The sequence below is a fragment of the Symphalangus syndactylus genome, chromosome 23 (assembly GCF_028878055.3).
Source record: "Symphalangus syndactylus isolate Jambi chromosome 23, NHGRI_mSymSyn1-v2.1_pri, whole genome shotgun sequence".
NCBI lineage: Eukaryota > Metazoa > Chordata > Mammalia > Primates > Hylobatidae > Symphalangus > Symphalangus syndactylus.
This window is the reverse complement of record NC_072445.2, coordinates 10,489,058-10,509,638: the sequence shown is the minus strand read 5'-3', so window position 1 is coordinate 10,509,638 and position 20,581 is coordinate 10,489,058. Positions and strand designations below refer to the sequence as shown.

General features: G+C 43.7%; 1 protein-coding gene across 2 annotated transcripts in view; it reads left to right on the top strand.

The window, feature by feature from the left end:
• Positions 1 to 19,222, top strand: part of PXT1 (peroxisomal testis enriched protein 1) — a 32,808-nt gene extending 13,586 nt beyond the window's left edge. Inside the window, exons 2-3 of one of the 2 annotated variants that reach the window (XM_055263244.2) lie at positions 9,304 to 9,434; positions 17,989 to 19,222. In XM_055263244.2, the coding sequence (XP_055119219.1) occupies positions 9,304 to 9,434; positions 17,989 to 18,093 (236 nt within the window). In that variant the 3' untranslated portion in view covers positions 18,094 to 19,222. Of the gene's footprint in view, positions 1 to 9,303; positions 9,436 to 17,988 lie in introns of those variants that run through there. The other variant, XR_008654188.2, reaches the window with a different exon arrangement.
• The last annotated feature ends 1,359 nt before the right edge of the window (positions 19,223 to 20,581 follow it).

Here is a 20,581-nt window from a genome sequence, read left to right as displayed (position 1 = left end):
TTTTTAGTAGAGACAGATCCACCCACCTCAGCCTCCCAAAGTGCTGGGATTACAGGCATGAGCCACTGAGCCCCCCACCCTTCCTTCCTTCCTTCCTTCCTTCCTTCCTTCCTTCCTTCCTTCCTTCTTCCCTCTTTCTTTCTTTCTTTCTTTCTTTCTTTCTTTCTTTCTTTCTTTCTTTCTTTCTCTCTCTCTCTCTCTTTCTTTCTTTCTTTCTTTCTTTCTTTCTTTCTTTCTTTCTTTCTTTCTTCTCTTTCTTCCTTTCTCTCTCTCTCTTTCTTTCCTTCTTCCTTTCTTCCTTTCTCCCATCCTTCCTTTCTTCCTTCTTTTTTCTTCTTTTCTTTTCTTCTCTTCTCTTTTTTCTTTTCTTTTCTTTTCTTTCTCTTTCCTTCCTTCTTTCCTTCCTTCCTTCCTTCCTTCCTTCCTTCCTTCCTTCCAGACAGGGTCTTACTCTGTCACCCAGGCTGCAGTACAGTGGCACAATTATGGCTCACTGCAGCCTCAAACTTCTAGGCTCAAGTTGATCTTCCCACCTCAGCCTCCTGAGATCTGAGACTACAGGCACACACCACCACACCTGGCTAATTTTTTGTATTTTTTCTAGAGATGCGGTTTCGCCATGTTGCCCAGGCTGGCCTCGGACTCCCGGCCTCAAGTGATCTGCCCACCTCAGCTTCCCAAGGTGCTAGGATTATAGGCCTGAGCCACCTTACCTGGCCTGAATTCTTTTTTCTTTCTTTTTATTTGCCTGAACTCTGTGCTAGGTACAGTGAGCTAGGGGCACCAAGTGGTGCAGTTGATCCCCATCAGACTTCTAGTTAAGGGTGCATCTCCCTCTCCCAGTCTCTGTGTCTTGGTGGGGTAGATGGGCTTCCAAGCATCAGGAGCCCCTGTGGTGGGTTCTCTGTGCTTTCTCTCCTGGTTTGTTTATCTGCATCTTGTCTCATCTGCTTTCTGCCTTCCAGAAACACATATAGGTCTCTCATCTGTTGTTGACCTGCCTCCCATTCTCTTCAGTGTTCTAGCCTTGTTCTTTTTCATACTTTCATTTTGGTGAGGTCTTGGGGGAGATTAGGAGAGATGGAGAAGCCAATGCTTGTGCTCAGTCTTGAACCAGAAGCCCCTAGACCCCTATTTTTAGTGAACAAAATTAGGAGTATAAATGGATGACCAATATATGAGAAAATAAAATATTAACATTATGCCTAGCAGTGGAAAGGCACTTATAAAACCTTCACAGCATGTTTGCTTAAAAGCTTTCCTAAATGCAACTCAAGGGACAGGTGATGGGAGGTCTTTACATAGGATTCTCAAAGTACAATAATATTTTTTAAAGTTCCAACACGTTGAGGCTGATTGTTTCCTTTACAAAGTATTTTTTTTTTTTTTAAACAGGGTCTTTGTCACCCAGGCTGGGGTGCAGTGGCATGATCATGGGTCACTGCAGCCTCAACCTCCCAGGCTCAAGCAATCCTCTCACCTTAGCTTCCCAAGTAGCTGGGACTACAGGCACTATCATGCCCAGCTAATTAAAACAATTTTTTTTTTTTTTTTTTTTGGTAAAGACAGGCTCTCCCTATGTTGCCTAAGCTGGTCCTGAACTCCTGGGCTCAAGGGATCCTCCCCCCACAGCCTCCCAAAATGCTGCAAAGCACCTGGCCTACAAAAACTTTTTTTTTTTCTTTTTTGAGAAAAGATTAACCAACGCCAGGCATGGTGGCTCACTCCTGTAATCTCAGTACTTTGAGAGGCTAATGAGGGAGGATCATTTGAGCCAGCATTTCCAGACCAGCCTAGGCAACATGGTAAGACTGTCTCTACAAAAAATAAAAAATTAGCTGGGCATGGTGGTACATGCCTGTAGTCCTAGCTACTTGGGAGGCTGAGGTGGAAGTATTGCTTGAGCCTAAGAGGTTGCAGTGAGCTGTGCTTGTGCCACTGCAACAGAGAGAAGCAGAGAGAGGCAATAGAGAGAGACCCTGTATTTAAAAAAAAAAAAAAAAGAAATGCTGGGCATGGTGGCTCACACATATAATCCAAGCACTTTGGGAGCCTGAGGCGGGCGGAACACCTGAGGTCAAGAGTTTGAAACCAGCCTGGCTAACAAAGTGAAACCCTGTCTCTACTAAAAATACAAAAATTAGCTGGGCTTGGTGGCAGGCTCCTGTAATCCCAGCTACTCGGGAGGCTGAGGCGGGAGAATCACTTGAACCCAGGAGGTGGAGGTTGCGGTGAGCCAAGATCGTGCCAAGGCACTCCAGCCTGGGCAACAGAGCAATACTCAATATTCCGTCTCAAAAAAAAAAAAAAAAAAAAAAAGATTAACTAGCTGGGCTTGGTAGCGGTGCATGTTGAAGTCCCAGCTATTTGTTCTTGGGTCAGGTGTCCACCTCTGATCCAATCCACTTTGGCCTGGGGTTGTGGTGGGAACATGTAGGAAGGAACCTGATTGCTTAGGCAACAGGATAGATTCTCCTGGAGGGAGAATCTCTATCTAGGAGCAATAGGCTATACCTTTAAATAGGCTATACCTTTAATACAAGGACCTTAAGTTGTGTTTTAGGATTCTGAATCATCATTATTATCACACACTTCGGACATGGAGGCAGGAGGATTGCTTGAGCCCGGGAGTTCAAGTCCAGCCTGGGCAACATGAGACTCCATCTCAAAAAAAAAAAAAAAAAGATTAACCATGAAGTTTGTCCAAATTCCTTACTGGGCCATTTAGACTATGATTTTGTCTTGAGAATTGTGTGTGGATGTATACATATTCCCACAACTTTTCAGTAACAGTTATTACATAAAACGAAAAACTTTTTTCTCCTAGATATTAAAATTTTAATACTTGGAAAATAATACAGAGTTTTACTTTTTTCATTCATTTTGAATCTTGTTAAAGGAATTTTTTTTGCCTCCAATATATAACTAGTTTAGAGCTGTGATCTAATGATTTCTTCCCTGTTACAATGTTTCTTACAATATGGTGGCATAGCTATCTTAGTGTATAAACGTCTATAAGGCAGGTGCATCAACTCTCTTTAGCTAGCAAATAATGTCATCTATAGATTGAGTATTGCACAGCTCTCAATCTGTTTTACACTGAACTGTTATGAGGAGTGGTAAATGACCAGAACTAAAAACACAACCTACTAGTATCATGAACTTAATTTTTAAATTCCACTTCCAGAGTCTGTGCTGAAGCTGATGTATAACCAACATATACTCCTACAGTTTTATGTACCTTCGACAGCTCTGGACAGTGGAAATAATGTATATAGATATTTAAGATTATTTGTTTAGCTGCAAGGTAGAGAAATCTACTTCAGTCACCTCCAGAAAGATGTGGTTTCTGGTGAGGATGCTTATGAAAAGGAACTGAACTTGGAGGGCTTCGGTTCTGAGGCAGGCTGGCGTTGGGGGCCAGTCTTTCTTGAGTCTTTTTTTTTTTTGAAATGGAGTCTCACTCTGTCGCCCAGGCTAGAGTACAGTGGTGCGATCTCGGCCCACTGCAACCTCCGCCTCCTGGGTTCAAGCGATTCTCCTGCCTCAGCCTCCCAAGTAGCTAGGATTACAGACATGCGCCACCACACCAAGCTAATTTTTGTATTTTTAGTAGAGACGGGGTTTCACCATGTTGGCCAGGCTGGTCTCGAACTCCTGACCTCGTGATCCACCCAACTTGGCCTCCCAAAGTGCTGGGATTACAGGCGTGAGCCACCGCGCCCGACCTCTTGAGTCTTGGTTTCTTTCTGGTTACCTGTTCAGTTTTCCTTTATTAGCCAACATCCCCTGTCCTTTCAATGTTTTCTTCTGTTTCATAGTTTTTATTTGCAAGTGGCTTCAACTCATCATGGCCCCAACACAGTCCTGTGGTATTTGTGATCCCAATGCCACCCATTCCCTTAGTCTCCTGAGTCTATTGAGCAGAGAGGAACCTGACTGACCCTGTTCCTTTTGGGACTAGGTTCTGAGTACTTGGGCAGGCAATGGATTATTTGTTCTTGTGTCAGGTGTCCACCTCTGATCCAATCCACTTTGGCCTGAGGTTGTGGTGGGAACATGTAGGAAAGGACCTGATTGCTCAGGCAACAAGATAGATTCTCCTGGAAAGGAGTGTGGGCAAATCAGATAGTGATTGGCATCTTTAAAAGAAGTACCTTAAGTTGTGTTTTAGGATTCTGGATCATCATTATTATCACACAGACACTCAAATCATTACACTAATCATGTGTCAATGATGGGGACAGGTTCTGAGAAATCCATTGTTAGGTGATTTCATCATTGTGTGCACATCAGAGAGTGCACTTACACAAACCCAGATAGTATAGCCTACTACACACCTAGGCTAGATGGTATAGCCTATTGCTCCTAGGCTACAAACCTGTAGGGCATGTTACTGTAGTGAATATTGTAGGCAATTGTAAGACAACGGTGTTTGTGTATCTAAACATAGAAAATTTAGAGTAAAAATATGGTATAAAAAGTAAAAAGTGGTTATCTTTTATACCATAAATTGAGCCTGCAGGACTGAAAGTTTCTCTGAGCGAGTCACTGAGTGAGTGGTGAGTGAATGTGAAAGCCTAGGACATTACTGTACACTACTGTAGATTTTATAAACACTATACTTAGGCTACACTAAATTTACTTTTAAAATTTTTTCTTCAGACCATCCTGGCTAACATGGTGAAACCCCATCTCTACTAAAAAACTACAAAAAGTTAGCCAGGCGTGGTGGCACGTGCCTATAGTCCAAGCTACTTGGGAGGCTGAGGCAGGAGAATCGCTTGAACCCGGGAGGCAAAGGTTGCAGTGAGCTGAGATCGCGTCATTGTACTCCAGCCTGGGCAACAAGAGCAAAACTCCATCTCAAAATAAAAAAAAAAAGTTTTTCTTCAATAACAAATTAACCTTAGCTTACTGTAATTTTTATTTTAAAACTTTTACCTTTTGAACTCTTTTGTAATAACACAGCTTAAACACAAACACATTCTACAGCTGTACGAAATTATTTTCTTTATATCTTTATAAGATTTTTTTTATTAAAATTTTTTATGTTTTATTTTGTTAACTTTTTGTTAAAAACTGAGACACAAACACATATATTAGCCTAGGCCTACACAGGGTCAGGATCATCAATATCACCCTTTTCTAACTCCATATCTTGTCCCGTGGGAAGGTCTTTGGGGGCAATATATGCATGAAGCTGTCATCTCCTATAATAACAATGCCTTCTTCTGGAATACCTCCTGAAGGACCTGCCTGAGGCTGGTTTTTTTTGTTTTTCTGTTAATTTTTTTTTTTGGAGACGGAGTCTCGCTCTGTCGCCCAGGCTGGAGTCCAGTGGCATAATCTTGGCTCACTGCAACCTCTGCCTCCCAGTTTGAAGCAATTCTCTGCCTCAGCCTCCTTAGTAGCTGGGATTACAAGTGCACGCCACCAAGCTCGGCTAATTTTTGTATTTTTAATAGAGACAGGGTTTCACCATGTTGGTAAGGCTGGTCTCAAACTCCTGGCCTTGTGATCCACCCATCGGCCTTCCAAAGTGCTGGGATTACAGGTGTGAGCCACTGCGCCCAGCGCCCCCTCCCCTTTTGTTTTTTTTTTAGTAAGTAGAAGGAGTATACTCTAAAATAACAGTCCGGGCACGGTGGTGCACACCTGTAATCTCAGCACTTAGGAAGGCCAAGGCAGGTGGATTGTTTCAGCTCAGGAGTTTGAGACCAGTGTGGGCAACATGGCAAGACCCCATCTCTACAAAAAATACAAAATTTAGCTGGGCATGGTGGCATGCACCTGTGGTCCCAGCTACTCAGGAGGCTGAGGTGGGAGGATTGCTTGAGTGACTGGCGGCACAGTAGGTTTTTTTACATCAACATCACTAAACACCTAAGTAATGTGTTGATGATGTCACTAGGTGATAGGAATTTTTCAGCTTCATTGTAATCTTATGAGACCACCATTGTATACGTGATCCGTGGTTGACTGAAACACAGTTATGCGACTTGTGGCTGTGTTCTTATACTGTAGTTAACCAAGTAACAGTGCCCATTAATACATTTTAAAAGTAAATTTTCAACAAGACTTGAAATATGCCTTTCCTGACATCATTTTCCTGGTTCCCTTTTTACCTCTTTGATTTCTTCTCAGTCATTTCTGTGGACTTTTGTTCCTTTGCCTATCTTGTTAACCATCTGTCTTATCCAGAGGTCCTGTCATCACCCGTATAAACTCTCCCTCAATCACAACCTCTCGCCAACATTGTTATTGAATAAATGAATGAATAATGACTCTTAAATCTTAAGTTCTACATCCTCTGTGCTTCAAATGTTATCCAAATGCTTGCTAAAACGTCATAAAGATACCTACAATTTATTTATTTATTTTGAGACAGGTTCTCTCTCTGTCCCCCAGGCTGGAGTGCAGTGGCACAATCTCAGCTCACTGTAGCCTTGACCTGGGCTCAAGCAATCCTCCCACCTCAGCTTCCCAAGTAGCTGGGACCACAGGCGTGTACCACCATGCCCAGCTAATTTTTTGTATTTTTGGTAGAGATGGGGTTCCGCCATGTTGCCCAGAGTGGTCTCCTGAGCTCAGGCAATCTGCCTGCCTTGGCCTCCCGAAGTGCTGGGATTACAGGTGTGAGCCATCATGCCTAGTCAGTACCTAAAATTTATAAATGAACTCAAGTTTTCTTCTTTCCTTTTCTACTGGCCTCCTCTGCCTTCCACACCTGCCCTCTCTCCATCACATTCTCTGTACAGGCTGTTGCTGCCTTTGCCATTTCAATCCCCCAAGCCTGAAAAGTGGGAGTTTCCCTTTTCCTCCCTTTCTCTATCTAATGCTAAATGCCAGCCTATTCTGTTTCTTAAATATATAATCTGTTTCCACTATTACATCCCTATTAGTACTCCTTTAGTTCAGGCTCCGTGCTAAGGTTAAGTGCATGGGCCTTGCAGCCAGACATACTTGAGTTTAAATCCTGACTCACATTCACTGTCTTTCAAACCCTAGTCAAGTTACTCAACCACTCTAAACCATCAATCCTCAAACTTGGCTGCACATGGGAACCACCTGTGGAGCTTAAAGAAAATACTGGCCAGGTACAGTGGCTCATGCCTGTAATCCCAGCATTTCGGGAGGCCGAAGTGGGCAGATCACTTGAGGTCAGGAGTTTGAGACCACTCTGGCCAACATGGTGAAACCCCATCTCTACTAATAATACAAAAATCAGGCTGGGCGCGGTGGCTCACGCTTGTAATCCCAGCACTTTGGGAGGCCAAGGCGGGCGGATCACGAGGTCAGGAGATCAAGACCACGGTGAAACCCCGTCTCTACTAAAAATACAAAAAATTAGCTGGGCGTGGTGGCGGGTGCCTGTAGTCCCAGCTACTCGGGAGGCTGAGGCAGGAGAATGGCGTGAACCCGGGAGACGGAGCTTGCAGTGAGCGGCGATTGCGCCACTGCACTCCAGCCTGGGCAACAGAGCAAGACTCTGTCTCAATTAAAAAAAAAAAAAATCAGCTGGGCGTGGTGGTGCTGAGATAGCACCATTGCTGGGTGACACAGTGAAACTGTCAAAAAAAAAAAAAAAAAAAAGAAAGAAAAGAAAAATAAAAAGAAAAATACTGATGCTTGGTCCAACTCCAAGGCTCCTGATTTCATTGGAGTGGAGAGAGGCCTGAGCATTGGGAGTTTAAAAAACCTCCCCTTGGGGAGCTCTCCTTTATCTCTACTGGATAAAGTTCAAGCCTCTTCTTGTGCCTTCTCTATTAGCTTTGTCTCCTATGTCCTTCCCTTTCAACAACAGCACTGCTTAGAGTTTGTGCATAAAACCTCCCTGTCTGTCACCCCCAAGCCTTTGCTCACCTGATCCTTCTGCCCGGAATGTCCTGTTTGCACTCTCTCAGCTGGCTCTTCCCCAGTCTGTATCTTCTCCAGGCTAATTCTTAGTCATCCTTCATCCTTCAAGACTTAACTCAGATATCACCTACTTCGTTTGGGATGTCTTCCTCACCCATCTGTGCAAACCTCATTCTTAGTCTAACATGTTGAATTGTAGTGTGTGTCTCTCTCCCACTGGACTCTTTGAGTTCAAGGCTGAAAATCAATGGTCTTCCAATTTTATTGAAATGAAATAGGTTCAACACAACTCTTGCTTTCTCTATGAAGCCATACTTATGTCTATGTTAGCCCAAATTAATTTCTTTCTCTTCTGTAGTCCTAAAGCACTTGGGAATTGTATCATCTCTAACCCATGGGTTCTAAGTGACTAAAGGACAGAAACCTTATCTGTATTCTTTAGACCTTCCCCAAAGCACCTAACAAGCATTAACTTATAGTGTTGCTTAAAAATGTTCACTGGTTGCTGGAAGCAAATAAAGTTTGGAGAGCTCATCAAGGAGAGTGGGTAAAGATATTAAATGGGGCTGGACATAGTGGCTCATTCCTATAATCCCAGCACTTTGGAAGATCGAGGTGTGAAAATCACTTGAGCCCAGGAGTTTAAAACCAAGACCAGCCTGGGCAAAAAAGAAAGACCCTGTGTCTATTAAAAAAAAAAAAAAAATATATATATATATATATATATATATGTGTGTGTATACACACATTTAAAAATAGTACAAAATAAGTACAAAATAAACACCAAATTTCAAAGACTTAGGTATAATTTAAAAATGTAAAATATATCATTAATAATTTTATATTTATTAATGTTATAATGATAATATTTTGGATATATTGATTTAGGTAAAATAAATTACTAAAATCAATTTTACCTGATTTTACTACTAGAAACTTTAAAATTACATATGTGGCTTGAATTATATTTCTATTGGAGAGAGCTGATCTATTCCAATAGATAGGCTTTGCTTTTTGATAATTATTATAATAACTGAATTTCGACTCTCTTTTTTTTTGAGATGGAGTTTTGCTCTTGTCACCCAGACTGGAGTGCAATGGTGCAATCTTGGCTCACTGCAACCCTGCCTCCTGGGTTCAAGAGATTCTCCTGCCGCAGCCTCCCGAGTAGCAGGGATTACAGGTGCCCACCACCACGTCCAGCTAATTTTTTGTATTTTTAGAAACACAGGGGTTTCACTGTGTTGACCAGGCTGGTCTTGAACTCTTGACCTCAAGTGATCCACCCACCCCGGCCTCCTAAAGTGCTGGGATTACAGGCGTGAGCCACTGCACCTGGCCAACCCTCTCATTTTCTAAGACAGTTTTTAGTAACTAGTGGTAAGTGATTTTACAGATAATTAAGTGGGATTATCTCTTTTGAACTCTTTTTTCTCAATACAGATCATAATCTACCTTCTCAGCCCAAGGAGTATAGCATTGGTCAGAAGCATCACCAGGAGGAAGTAATTCACAAGTTGGCCATGCAGCTGAGACACATTGGGGACAGCATTGATCATAGGATGGTTCGAGAGGTGAGGCTTCAGTTTCCCCAGCCAGGGCCTGTCAGGTAGGAGGAAAGAGCAAACAAAACTATGGCTGCCAAGTGTCAGAGACGCCCAGCAATTATCAGAATTCATAGATTAATACTAGTCTGGATTACCAAATATTAGATCTAAACATTGTGAACCTGAGCCAAAGCTGGCATTTAATCTCATACTCGCTACTCAGACTGTGGTCTGTGGACTGGCAGCATCAGCATCACTTGATTAGATTGTGCAAGATCTGAGACTCCAGCCCACACAGTCAGGATCAGAATCTACCTTTTTACACATTCCCCAGGGGATTTGTGTGCACACTGAAGTGTGAGAAACTGTTTCACACCCTCAAAATAGGATGCAATTAAAATCACCTGTTGAGTTTAAAAAACGACAGATGCCTGGGCCCAACCTGGAGAAATTCTGATTTAATTGGCACAAGGTAAGGCCTGGGAACCTGGCATTTTAAAAACTGCCTCAGTGAATCTAATGCACAGTCAGGGAGGAGAATCTGTGTCTTGGACTGTGGTTATCCTCCCTGAATCAGCCCGAAGGATAGGATGTGGGCCCTACCCTGGCCAGTTTCTTAGAAACTCCTGATTATTATAAGAGATAATAAGGGAAAATAGGAAAGACTAATGATTACTGTTTGAAATTTTGGGGGTGATGAAATCCACAGCTAACTTAGTTTTCCTCCAGAACAACCTGTATTTGGCAGGAGACAATGATCACATGAGCTTTGTGACAGACGGGGTGGCAGACCCCTCAGAGCCCAACTTCTTGCCCTTAGATTCAACTATCCTGTGAAGCTTTCTTGGTGCAGCTTCCACCATGCTGTCCTCCACCATGCATGCCACAGGGAGTGCCATGTCCTCTTTTATACTCAGGTCCAAATGTGGACAACACACAGCCTTTCCCTCAAATAAAACATCCTGGAGACAAAACATGAATGGGAGATCCCAACAATAATGCTATAAAAGCAAGAGGGGGCCAGGTGCGGTGGCTCACGCCTGTAATCCCAGCAGTTTGGGAGGCCAAGGCAGGCAGATCACTTGAGGTCAGGAATTCGCGACCAGCCTGGCCAACATGGTGAAACCCCGTCTTTACTGAAAAACACAAAAATTAGTCAGGCATGGTGGCACACACCTGTAGTCCCAGGTACTCGGGAGGCTGAGGCAGGAGAATCTCTTAAACCCAGGAAGCAGAGGTTGCAGTGAGCCGAGATTAAGCCACTGTACTCCAGCCTGGATGACAGAGTGAGACTCTGTCCCAAAAAATAAAATAAAATAAAATAAATAAAATAAAATAAAATAAAATAAAATAAAGCAAGAGAGAAATAGAGAAAATAAACACAGAGAACATAGGCAATCAAATAAACTATTTGATAAGCCAATTTCATTCCAACAAATATTTATTGAATGCCTACTATATGCCAGACTCAGTTCCAGGCATTGGTGGCTACAGCAGCGAGCAGCAGGGCTCATAGAAATGATGTGGGGAGGGGGCAGATAACAAGGCAGATGAACAATAAACAGCCAAGTCAGACAGGGATGCGAGCTCCAAGCAGGATCAGGGCACACTGACTGATGGAGAGTGACTTCCGATGTGCTGCCATGGAAGGCGTCTTTGGGAAGGTGATATTTAAGCAGAGCCTGGAAATGAAGGAGCTAGCCATGAGAACACCTGGAGTGGGAAAGTGTTCCAGGCAGAGGGAACAGCCAGTGCAAAGCCCGGCCCCACCAATCTACTTTGTGTCTCTGTGGATTTGCCTATTCTGGACATTTTATATAAGTAGAATAACACAATATGGAGCTTTGTGTATGGCTTCTTTCACTTAACATACTTTTTTCAAGGCTTATCCACATTGTAGCATGTATCAGTATTTTACTTCTTTTTACAGTTGAATATTCTATTGTACGATATACCACATTTTGCTTATCCATTCACCAGTGGTTGGACATTTGGGTTGTTTCCACTTTGTGGCTATCATGTATAATGATGCTGTGAACATTTGTATATAAGTTTTTGTGTAAACATGTTTTAATTTTTTTTGGGTACATACCTAGGAATGGAATTGCTGGGTCATGTGATATCTCTATATTTCACTTTTTGAGGAACTTCCAGACTGTTTTCCAAAGTGGCTGCACTATTATACACTGTGGCCCACCAGCAGTTTATGAGGGTTTCAGTTTCTTCACATCCTTGCCAACATTTGTTATTAACTATCTTTTTGATTATAGCCATCCTAGTGGGTATGAAGTGTATCTCATTGTGCTTTCGATTTGCATTCCCCTGATGAATAATGTGCATCTTTTCATATGCTTATTGGTCATTTTTCTCTTTGGAGAAATGTCTATTCATATCCTTGCCCATTTATAATTGACTACTTATCTTTTTGTTATTGTAGGAGTCTTTTTTTTTTTCTGAGACAGGGCCTTGCTCTGTTGCCTAATCTGGAGTGCAGTCCTGTGATCATAGCTCACACAGCCTTGAACTCCTGGGTTCAATTGATCCTCCCACCTCAGCCTCCTGAGTAGCTGGGACCACACGCACATGTCACCACACCTGGCTAATTTTTTAATTTTTATTTTATTTTATTTTTTGTAGAGACAGGGTCTCACTATGTTGCCCAGGCTGGTCCTGGATCCCTGGGCTCCTGCCTTGGCCTAGGAGTCATTTGTATATTCTAGATGTAAGTTCCTTATCAGATATATGATTTGCAAATATCATGTCCCATTCTGTAGGTTGTCCTTTTACTTTATTGATAGTGTTCTTTGAAGTACAAAAGTTTTGAATTTTGATGAAGTTCAATTTATCTACTTTTCTTTTTGTTGCTAGTGCTTTTGCTTTGGGTGTCACACTTGTGTTTTCTTCTAAAGGCTTTTTAGTTTCAGTTGTTAAATTTAGGTCTTTGATCCATTCGAAGTTAATTTTTACATACATTTTAGTTAAGAGTCTACATTTTTTTGCATATGGGTATCCTGTTGTCCCAACACCATTTGGATTTTGTTGTTGTTTGTTTATTTGTTTGAGACAGGTCTTGTTGTGCTGCCCAGACTGGCCTCAAACTCCTGGGCTCAAGAGATTTTCCCACCCCAACCTCCTGAGTAGCTGGGACTATAGGTACATCTCACTGTGTCTGGAGTACCATTTGTTGAAAAGACTATTGTTTCCCTATAAATTGTCTTGGTGTTATGGGATCTTTGGGGTGTCAATTTTCTGGCCGGAAACCTCTGTGGCCATGGCATCTTTTGCCCAAGTTCTTGTCCTGCATCCAGGAAGAATGAGGTATGCAGACAAGTGAAGGGTAAACAAGACAAAGGTGAGCTTTATTGAGTGTTACAACAGCTCAGAGGAGATCCGCAGTGGGTAGCTCCTCTCTGTAGGCAGGTTATCCATTGAGTGTTCAGTTCTCAGCAGAGAGGAGGCCCTGGAGAGAGTAGCTCCTCTTTGCAACTAGTCATCCCAATGTCTGCAGCTGTCAGTGGAGAGGCGGCCCTGGAAAGGATGGCTCCTCTCTGCCAGCAGGTCATCTCTGCAGCTCTTAGCAGAGAGGGCAGTTCCTCTCTGCAACTTGTTGTTCCTTCATCTCCAGCTATCAGCAGGGAGGGTAGCTCCTCTCTGCAGCTGATCATCCCATTGTCTCTCTACTCTCTTTGTCCCGAGGACATCATCTGCCCTGCTCTGGCTGAGCCCAAGGCTTATATGGACCTCAGAGGGGAGCCAGTGCTTGCTGATTGGTCCATGGGTGGCCATGGGTGGGCCTGGAAGAGGCACCAACAGTCCCCACTCTGGTCCACAGGACTGGCAGTCTAGCCCCCAGCCTTTAGGCCTTCCCTGGCCTGAAGGTGGGGTCTCACTGGGGACCCAGCCTCTTCCACCCAGGAATCAATCTGCCTCCGGTGCCATGCGGGAGTCAGCCCCAACCCCTGCTCAGAGATTGGAGCAGAGAGAGGCCAGGCAGTGGGAGCAGACACCCCTGAGCCTTCAGGGGTAGGGGTAGGGTCCTTCCTGGGGCCCCTGAGGGTGCAAGCTGCAGAGATGCCTGGGTCCTGCAACAGGGAGGGTGGCCACAGTGGCACCCAGGGGGCTCCTGCCCCAACTCAGAAGGGATGGGGCTCCCACTGGCTCCATGGAGCATGCGGCCCCAGCTGCACCTTCCTGCTGCAGCCAGCATGAGGACAGCAGCCATTGCCATCATTGGCACCCTTGTTGAAAACCTGTGGGCTGTAAATATGAGGGTTTCTTTCTGTACTCTCAATTCTGTTCCACTGATCTGTATAGCTATCCTTATGCCTGCTCCAGCTTTTCTTGCAGAACTTTATAAAGCTGGTTTTGACCTAGACATTTGTTCTATACTACAAACCTATAAACTTGTACTTTAGAATAACTTTTTTTGTTTGTTTTTTGAGACAGGGTCCCACTCTGTTGCCCAACTTGGAGTACAGTGGCACTATCTCACTGCAGCCTCAACTTCCCAGGTTCAAGGAATCCTCCTACCTAGGCCTGCAGAGTAGCTGGGACCACAGTTGCCCACCACCACACCTGGCTAATTTTTTTGTATTTTTCTGTGGAGACAGGATTTCACCATGTTGCCCAGCCTGGTGTCAAACTCCTGGGCTCAAGCAATCTGCCGGCCTCGGCCTCCCAAAGTGCTAGGATTACAGGCATGAGCCACCGCACTCAGCCTAGAACACCTTTAAACAGACCACAACACATTTAAAAAATAATAGTTTGAAAAATTCCAGCCGAGTATGGTGGCCACAGTCCCAGCTACTCGGAAGGCTGAGGTGGGAGGATCGCTTGAACCTGGGAGGTCAAGGCTGCAGTGAGCTGTGATCATGCCACTGCACTCCAGCCTGGGTAACAGAGTGAGACCCTGTCTCAAAAAAAAAAAAAAAAATCCTTCTAAGTTTGGCTCTGAAATGCTGAAGGCTTTGCTGCTTCAAAGTTCAAATCAAGGAACTTTAACAGAATTTCAAGTCTGGCGTGGTAACTTTCTTTCCTATATAGTCATCATTTATTTACCCTTCGTACTCTGTTTAATCGAGCAGTCACATCGATTCTCTAGATGCCTTCCTGCCATTAATGTATTTAAAGAAACTTTTATTCTTGCTCTTGGACCTGCCTATCAAGCAGCTCATCAAGTTATATTTTTATCTGCTAAATGGATTGTTGTTGAGCTGCCAAATTGTTTGCTCTCTTGTTCTTTTTACTTAAGCAAGTGCTCTGTCTTTTCAAAAGTGTTCTGTGTTTCTCAAAATAACATCTTTTAGGCCGGGCACAGTGGCTCACACCTGTAATCCCGGCACGTTGGGAGGCTGAGGCCAGGAATTTGAGACCAGCCTGGGCAACATAGTGAGACCCCTGTCTCTCTCTCTCTCTCTTTTTTTTTTTTTGAGACCCCTGTCTCTACAAAACAATTTTTTAAAAAATTAGCCAGGTGTGGTGGTGTGTGCCTGTAGTCCAGCTACTTGGGAGGCTGAGGTGGGAGGATTGCTTGAGCCCAGGAATTTGAGGCCGTAGTGAGCTATGATTGTATCACTGCACTTCAACATGGGCGACAGAGGGAGACCCTGAATCTGAAAAAGAAAAAAAAAATCTTCTATTTTTCCATTGAGTTGTGTGGGGTTTTGGTTCAAGTATCTGTTTTTTTTTAATTCAGTTTTTTTTTAAACCTGGGTCATATACTTTTTCTAGATATAAAGCATGTTTTAAAATAATTACGCTTCTCATCACTTTTAGAATTTTAAATATGCCTTTGAAATTTTTCTGTCCTTCTGGGTTCTGGAAACCGCTCCCTCCCTGTCCCTATGCCCCTAGGAGTGGTGACAACTCTGTTGTCACAGGGTCTGTGACAACACCATCCTCTGTGGTTTCTCCACACCTTTTAGAGTCTCTTTAACTCACCTCGAATTAGCCTAATTTGGGTGTGCCATCTATTTCCTCTGGGAATCTGACTGATATCATAATGCATAGGGAATTTCTCAGTTTATTAGAAAGAAGGGAGGGAAACAAACATTTATTAAAACATTTTTCCCAGGTACTGTTTGAGACACTTTTACATGCTTCGTTTAATTCCCCCAATAACCCTATGAATTACTGTCATAGGTATTTCAGGAGAAGCAGTGGAGTTTCAGAGAGATTACAAAACTTATCGAAGGTCACTTAGCTTCTAAGTGGCAAAACTAGAATTTAAATATATGAGCATCTGACTCAGTGTTCTATACTTTTTCTTGCCTGCCATACTGAAAGGAAACTCATTCCGTTTTCCTAGCTGATATCAACTATAAGAGGGGGAGAAAAATCCTTTAATGATTTTCAGTTACTAGCAGGACAAAGTCTAAGTTCCTTAGCCTACTGCTAATGGTTTTTCATTCCTTCCTTAATTCATTTCTTCAACTTATATTGAGCACCTGCTGTATGTCAGGCTCTGTTTAAGTATTGGAGATATGGGAGTGATCAAAGAGACAATATTACTGATCTCACGGAGTTTGTAAGGGAGACAAACAGTATCTACACAAATAAAGTATGTAGTTTATCAGATAGAGATACATGCTTTGGAGAAAAATAAAGCAAGGAAAGGGATAAGGAGTGTTGGGGTTTGCAATTTTAAGTAGAGATGTTAAGGGAAGGCCTCATTGAGAAGGTGACTTTTTTTTTTTTTTTTTGAGACATAGCCTCACTCTGTCATCCAGGCTGGAATGCCGTGACACAAAGTCGTCACTGCAAACTCTGCTCCCAGGTGCAAGCAATTACCATGCCTCAGCCTCCCGAGTAGCTGGGATTACAGGTATGCATCACCACACCTGGCTATTTTTTGTATTTTTAGTAGAGCGGGTGTTTCACCATGTTGGCCAGGCTGGTCTCAAACTCCTGGGCTCAAGTGATCCACCAGCCTTGGTCTCCCAAAGCGCTTACAGGCGTGAGCCACCAAGAAGGTGACTTCCGAGGAAAACCTTGAAAGAAGTGTGGGACTGAGCTGTGGGTATTGAGGAGGTGGCAGAGGATTGGAGGCAGGAGGACAGCAAAGCCCCTGGGGCAGGAGTGTGTCTCATGTGTTTGAAGAATGGCAAGGAGGCCAGTGTGGCTGAAGCTGAGTGAGGGAGAAGGTCATAAAAGATATGGTCAGGGCCGGGCATAGTGGCTCACGCCTGTAATCCCGGCACTTTGGGAGGCCGAGGAGGGCGGATCACCTGAGGTCGGGAGTTCGAGACTAGCCTGACCAACATGGAGAAACCCCGTCGTTACTAAAAATACAAAAAAAAATTAGCCAGGCTTGGTGGTGCATGCCTGTAATCTTGGCTACTCAGGAGGCTGAGGCAGGAGAATCGCTTGAACCTGGGAAGTGGAGGTTGTGGTGAGCCGAGATCGTGTCATTGCGCTCCAGCCTGGTCAACAAGAATGAAATTCCGTCTCAAAAAAAAAAAAAAGATATGGTCAGAAGGGTAGGTGGTGGGCAGATTAGGTAGGGCCTTGAGGTCACTGCAAGGACTTTTTTTCTAAGTGAGGTGGCGCCATCGGAGGGCACCGAGCAGAGAAGCTGCATTTCAACAGTCCACAGAGGGGGTTGTGCCGAGAACAGACTGCAGGGGGCAGGTGGGGAAGCATTTGTGTCTGACCCACAGTCTTCTTTTTCTGATGGTCCGACATAAACAGTTGTTACTTTCTGCTCCAAAATACTTAATATTCACCTCACCTCTTTGCCCATCTAAGTCCTAGACATTATTAATTATTATTATTCTTATTATTATTATGATGACAGGATCTCCCTCTGTTTCCCAGGCTGGAGTGCTGTGGCACAATCACAGCTCACTGCAGCCTCGACTTCCCAGGCTCAGGTGATCCTTCCACCTCAGCTTCCTGAGTAGCTGGAACTACAAGTGTGTGCCACCACGCCTGGCTAAGTTTTTCAAGAGATGAGGTTTCGCCATGTTGCCCAGGCTGGTCTCAAACTCCTGAGCTCAAGCCATTCACCTGCCTTGGCCTCCCAAAGTGCTGGGACTACAGAGGGGAGCCACCATGCCCAATATTCTCTCCATTCTTCTAGCCTCAAGGCAAACTTGCTCACGTCTTTGAGAGAACTAAGAAAGTGTTTTGGCAATCCAGGGGAATAGGCTATCAGCCCTGAAGAGTGCCCCAATTTACTGATGAGCGCCAATTTGTTGAGACCAGCCGAGGCAACATAGTGAGACCCCGTCTGCACAAAATATTTTTAAAAATTAGCCAGACATGATGGCATGCATCTGTGGTCCTAGCTACTCGGGAGGCCGAGGTGGGAGAATCACTTGAGCCCAGGAGTTTGAGGCCAGATGGGAAAGATGCTCAGATAGGAAAATATGTCCAGAGGCAAACTTCCAAGGCGATGTGAGGATAGGACCATACGGAAGGTACTGTCCTTCAGCTCATACAATTCATAAAGCAACCCAAGAAGCTTGTTGGCAGCATGGATGGAATTAGTATTTTCCATTGTGTTGAATTTTTAACTTTGGATTATTCTATCACTTAAAAAAAAAAAAACCTTTCTCTCTGTCTCCCTTTTTTCAAATAGGATCTTCAACAGGATGGCAGAGATGCACTAGAGCATTTTGTCTTCTTTTTCTTTAGAAGAGTTCAGGTGTTGCTGCATTTTTTCTGGAACAACCATTTGCTGTAAAAGGAAAGTAAAGGTCAAGTTCTGTTTTCTTTTTACCCTCTGAGAAACATGAATCCCACGGGGACAGATGGGAAGAACACCCTTGTCTGTCCCCCTCTTTTTGTACCCATCACTGTTGGTCTACACCTGGTTTGTTGAAGAACTGCGGGCTCACGAGCCGTTTGTCTCTTCGGAGGAACTAACTATGAGATGTCTGCGATCACGTCATGGTAAAGCCCAAGGAGTAATTAGGACCCCAGGAAGCCTTGCCGCCCAGAAAACACCAGCGCTGTGGATGGTCCCAGGGCTCCTTGTGAGGAAACCTTGAACATTTCCTTCCAGGAATGAAAGAGAACGTCATCCTCAAACTAAAGGCCACAGAAATGGGCACCACCTCCTGGGCCACTCCCTGGGCACCATGCCCTCTGGTGACCTGTTGGTTCCACTCTTGTCACTCATGTCCAGATCTGCAGTGCCAGCTTCTACTTCTCAGTGACATGTCACCTCCCTGCCCCAATCCTGGCTCCAACCCTCTCTGGAAAGTCGAAGTGAAATGTTTATCTCTAATACTCAAATTCAACATATGGCTCATCTCTTCTACCTTCCCATTTCCACGCCTAGAGGCCCCGCTACTACCACTAGCACCGTTGGGTGTTTCCTTCTCACGCTCTGATTCTACAACATTTACATTCTTGTCTCACCTTTGATCCCCTCACTCCTCTGTGACCCCTTTCAAGTCTTCCTTCACCATGCCAGTGTTTTCCCATATCACTCGACCCTGCTCGAAGGTATCTTTCCCTGCTCTGTCATCCTCTTTTAGGCTTGCCTGCTTAAAATCGGGAGTGCTTAGTCCTTGGCCACCAGTCCTGCCTTCTAGAAGAATGTAAGACCTGAAAGAGTTATGAATCTATCACAAGGCAAAACTTCTCTTTTCCTATTGCTGGATGGTTTTGCTATTATTGGTTGGTAGGCCCTTTGCCTGTGGAATGTATTTCACTCATTCTCTCCTGCACGCTCTTATGCAGTTCTTTCACCTGCATTCTTCTCCTTTTACCTTTTTGTCTACCTCATAGTCCCTCTCTCCCCTCCTTTAAAAGAATTATAAATATTAAGAAAGCTTGCTGTTATAAATTAAAAGTTTACGTATGTATCTTGAGTTCTTCATAGGGGAAGTGTTATTTTTAAAAATTCTAAAAATGAAATAGATATTGTTATTTTATTGAGCATGAAACCCCTGTGCATATTTCTTTTTTGAAGGAGGAACCCCATGGCAGGGTCTAGCCCCTTATTCCTGCTCATATTGGTTTGTAGACTTTGACTTTACGTAGCGTCAACTTTGTCCTTCCAAAGGGAAACATCTCCATTTTTTAGTCTGTCGCAGGCAGTGCCTATTGATTTCTATTATTACTTAGGTTCTGGCTGACTATCCGTAAAACTTTCTTTTTAAAATTTATTTTGAATAGGTTTTTATTTATATGATTCAAAAATCAAAACAAGGCCAGGCACGGTGGCTCACGCCTGTAATCCCAGCACTTTGGGAGGCCGAGGTGGGCAGATCACAAGGTCAAGAGATTGAGACCATTGTGGCCAACATGGTGAAACCCTGTCTCTACTAAAAATACAAACATTAGGTGGGCATGGTGGCGTGCACCTGTAGTCCCAGCTACTCAGGAGGCTGAGGCAGGAGAATCGCTTGAACCCAGGAGGCAGAGGTTGCAGTGAGCCGAGATCATGCCACTGCACTCCAGCCTGGCGACAGAGCAAGACTCCATCTCAGAAAAAAAAAAAAAAATCACAACAATATGAAAAGGTTTACAACAAAAACCCTTTCTCTTATTTTCTACTCTAAATTCCAGTTATGGTTATTAGTTTTTTTGTATCCTTCCAGAGGTTCTTTGTATAAATACTAGTTAATACATACATGTACACATACACACACACATATATTTACATGCTAGAGGTAGCATGTAATACACACTCTTTTGTACCTTGATTTTTTTACTTAGCGTGGGTGTTCAGGGACTGTTCTGGGTGTTTTATAAATGTTCACTTACTTATTCATAACAACCTTATGGGATAGGTATTATTATTTGCTCTTTTTTACTGTTAAAAAATTGAGGCAATAGTTAGTAGAGGGAGGCAGTAGAGGGGTTAACAAACTTGCTCAAGGGCACACAGCCAGTAAATGACATGGCTTGGATTCCAAACCAGGCAGGTGTTCCTAAGTCTAGATTATTATCCACTATGCCATACTGCCTCTTGGAGAGCTTGCCATGATCCACAGAGAACTCCATAAAGTGTTGCATTTTATTCAGTTAAATCAATGTACATAATTTGGCTGGGTGTGGTGGCTCACATCTATAATCCCAGTGCTTTGGGAGCTGAGGTGGGAGATCACTGGAGCCCAGGATTTGGAGGTTAAGGTGGGCTTTGATGGCACCACTGCACTCCAGCCTGGGCGATAGAGTGAGACCCAGTGTCTAAAAAAAAAAAAAAAAAAAAGAAAAGA